Source organism: Neopelma chrysocephalum, unplaced genomic scaffold (assembly GCF_003984885.1).
Source record: "Neopelma chrysocephalum unplaced genomic scaffold, ASM398488v2 Primary Assembly neopelma1_293, whole genome shotgun sequence".
Classification (NCBI taxonomy): domain Eukaryota; kingdom Metazoa; phylum Chordata; class Aves; order Passeriformes; family Pipridae; genus Neopelma; species Neopelma chrysocephalum.
In genome coordinates, this window is record NW_020897955.1 from 129,471 (window position 1) to 132,086 (window position 2,616).

Genomic DNA, 2,616 nt, shown 5'->3' on the forward strand with positions numbered 1-2,616 from the left:
ACCACTGGGGCTGCTGGGGCCAGAGGTGATGGAGTGACCACTGGGGCACCAGGGGCTGGAGGTGATGGAGTGACCACCGGGGCTGCTGGGGCCAGAGATGACCACTATGATCTCCTGTGCTGTGGGAGCTGGGGTGATCACCACGGGCTGCTGGGGTGCAAGACCTGGGGTGACCATCTGGACCTGGGGTGACCATCTGGACCTGTAGGAGTTGACTGCTATAGTCAGTGGGGCTGTAGGAGTTGGGGTGACCAGCGGGGTCCGGTGGAGCTGTAGGCAGGGGTGACCACCGCATTCCACCGGGCCTGTAGGAGTTGGGGTGACCCCGTGACCCGGGGGTGCTGTGGGACGTGGGGTGCCCCACGGCCCCAGTGGCCATGGGCGGGGTGCAAGGCAGCGGCCGTGTCCCCCCAGGGCTGGTGACAGGGTGGTCCTTGGCCTTCCTGGCCTTCGAGCGCTACATCGTCATCTGCAAACCCTTCGGCAACTTCCGCTTCAGCTCCCGCCACGCGCTGCTGGTCGTGGCGGCCACCTGGGCCATCGGCGTCGGCGTCGCCATCCCCCCCTTCTTCGGCTGGAGCAGGTGGGGTTGGGGGGGCACAGGGGGGCTCGGGGGGCGGGGGGGGCCCACGGAGTGCCAGGAGGGAGGTGAGACACCCGGCAGTGCCCTGGGGTGCCACGGGGGTGCCAGGAGGGAGGTGAGACACCCGGCAGTTCCGCAGGGGTGCCACGGGGGTACCATGGGGTGCCAGGGGGTGCCAGGAGGGTGGTGAGACACCCCGCAGTGCCCTGGGGGTGCCAGGAGGGAGGTGAGACACCCAGCAGTGTCCTGGGGGTGCCAGGAGGGAGGTGAGACACCCAGCAGTGCCCTGGGGTGCCAGGGGGTACCATGGGGTGCCAGGGGGTACCATGGGGTGCCAGGGAGTACCATGGGGTGCCACGGGGGTACCATGGGGTGCCAGGGGGTGCCCCTTGGTGCGGAGCAGAGGCTGAGCGCGGGTGCTGCAGGTACATACCCGAGGGGCTGCAGTGCTCCTGCGGCCCTGACTGGTACACGGTGGGCACCAAGTACAAGAGCGAGTACTACACCTGGTTCCTCTTCATCTTCTGCTTCATCGTCCCCCTCTCCCTCATCATCTTCTCCTACTCCCAGCTGCTCAGCGCCCTGCGCACCGTGAGTCCCAGGGGCACGGGGGGCACGGGGGGCACTGGAGCCGGGGGTGCCCGGGAGAAGGGGAGGGGGACGGAGGGTGGAGAGAGGCTGGGAGGGATGAGAGGGAGGAAGAGATGGAGGGGAGGGAGGGATGGAGAACTGACTGGAAGGAGGGCGGGAGGGAAGGAGGAGGGGGAAGAAAGAGAGGGAAGGGAGGGAGGGAGGAAGGACAGGCTGCTGTGTCAGAAGGGTGGGCAGGAGCACAGGCAGGTGCCCAGGCAGGGGGGCAAGCAGGGGATCAGGGGGTCGGGCAGGGGATCGGGGGGTCGGGCAGGAGGTCGGGGGGTCGGGCAGGGGATTGGGGGATCAGGGGGTCGGGCAGGGGATCGGGGGGTCGGGCAGGCCCAAGGTGTCCCTGTCCCCGTCCCCATCCCAGGTGGCAGCACAGCAGCAGGAGTCGGCCACGACGCAGAAGGCGGAGCGGGAGGTGTCGCGCATGGTCGTGGTCATGGTGGGGTCCTTCTGCCTGTGCTACGTCCCCTACGCGGCGCTGGCCATGTACATGGTGAACAACCGCGACCACGGCCTCGACCTGCGCCTCGTCACCGTCCCTGCCTTCTTCTCCAAGAGCGCCTGCATCTACAACCCCATCATCTACTGCTTCATGAACAAACAGGTGACACCGCGGCACAGGGGGACACACACGGGGCACCCGTGAACACACGGGGTGTAAGGGACATCCAGGGATACCTGGGGACACCTGGGGACACCTGGGGACACACGGTCGTGCCCAGGGCCACCGGCAGGGCTGGCACGTACCAAGGGATGGGAGATGGGGCCAACGTGGCATCAGGGGTGTGAGGACAGAGCCAGGGCCGGACACGGGGCCGGCGGGACCCTCGGGCTGAGCTGTCCCCTGCCCCCGTGTCCCTGCAGTTCCGCGCCTGCATCCTGGAGACGGTGTGCGGGCGGCCCATGAGCGACGACTCCGAGGTGTCCAGCTCGGCCCAGCGCACAGAGGTCTCCTCCGTGTCCTCGAGCCAGGTCAGCCCCAGCTGAGGGGCTGCGGCACCGCCCCGGCCCCCACCACCCCCGGCTGCCCCCCCGGACCCCCGGCTGCCCCCCAGGACCCCCGGCTGCCCCAGCTGTGGGGCCGGCGCTGCCCCGGGGGTCCGGGGTCCCCGGCCAGCCTAGGATGTAGCGCGGGTGGGACAATAAACCACGGCCGCGGTCTGAGCGCAACAGGGACCCTCTGTGGGATGGGGGAGATGCTGCGGGAACCCCTGTGGGACCCTCGGGATGGGGGACACACTCCAGGAACCCCTGTGGGACCCCCGGGATGAGGGACACACTACAGGAACCCCTGTGGGACCCTCGGGATAGGGGACACACTACAGGAACCCCTGTGGGACCCCCGGGATGGGGGACACACTGCAGGAACCCCTGTGGGACCCTTGGGATGG

The 2,616-nt window shown here is 68.9% G+C and overlaps 1 protein-coding gene across 1 annotated transcript in view; it reads left to right on the top strand.

Annotated features, from left to right (window-relative positions):
- The window catches only part of OPN1SW (opsin 1, short wave sensitive), a 2,875-nt gene extending 539 nt beyond the window's left edge, over positions 1 to 2,336 (top strand). Inside the window, exons 2-5 of the mRNA XM_027704852.1 lie at positions 415 to 583; positions 1,009 to 1,174; positions 1,590 to 1,829; positions 2,090 to 2,336. Coding sequence (XP_027560653.1) covers positions 415 to 583; positions 1,009 to 1,174; positions 1,590 to 1,829; positions 2,090 to 2,212 — 698 coding nt within the window. The 3' untranslated portion in view covers positions 2,213 to 2,336. The remainder of the gene's footprint in view (positions 1 to 414; positions 584 to 1,008; positions 1,175 to 1,589; positions 1,830 to 2,089) is intronic.
- The last annotated feature ends 280 nt before the right edge of the window (positions 2,337 to 2,616 follow it).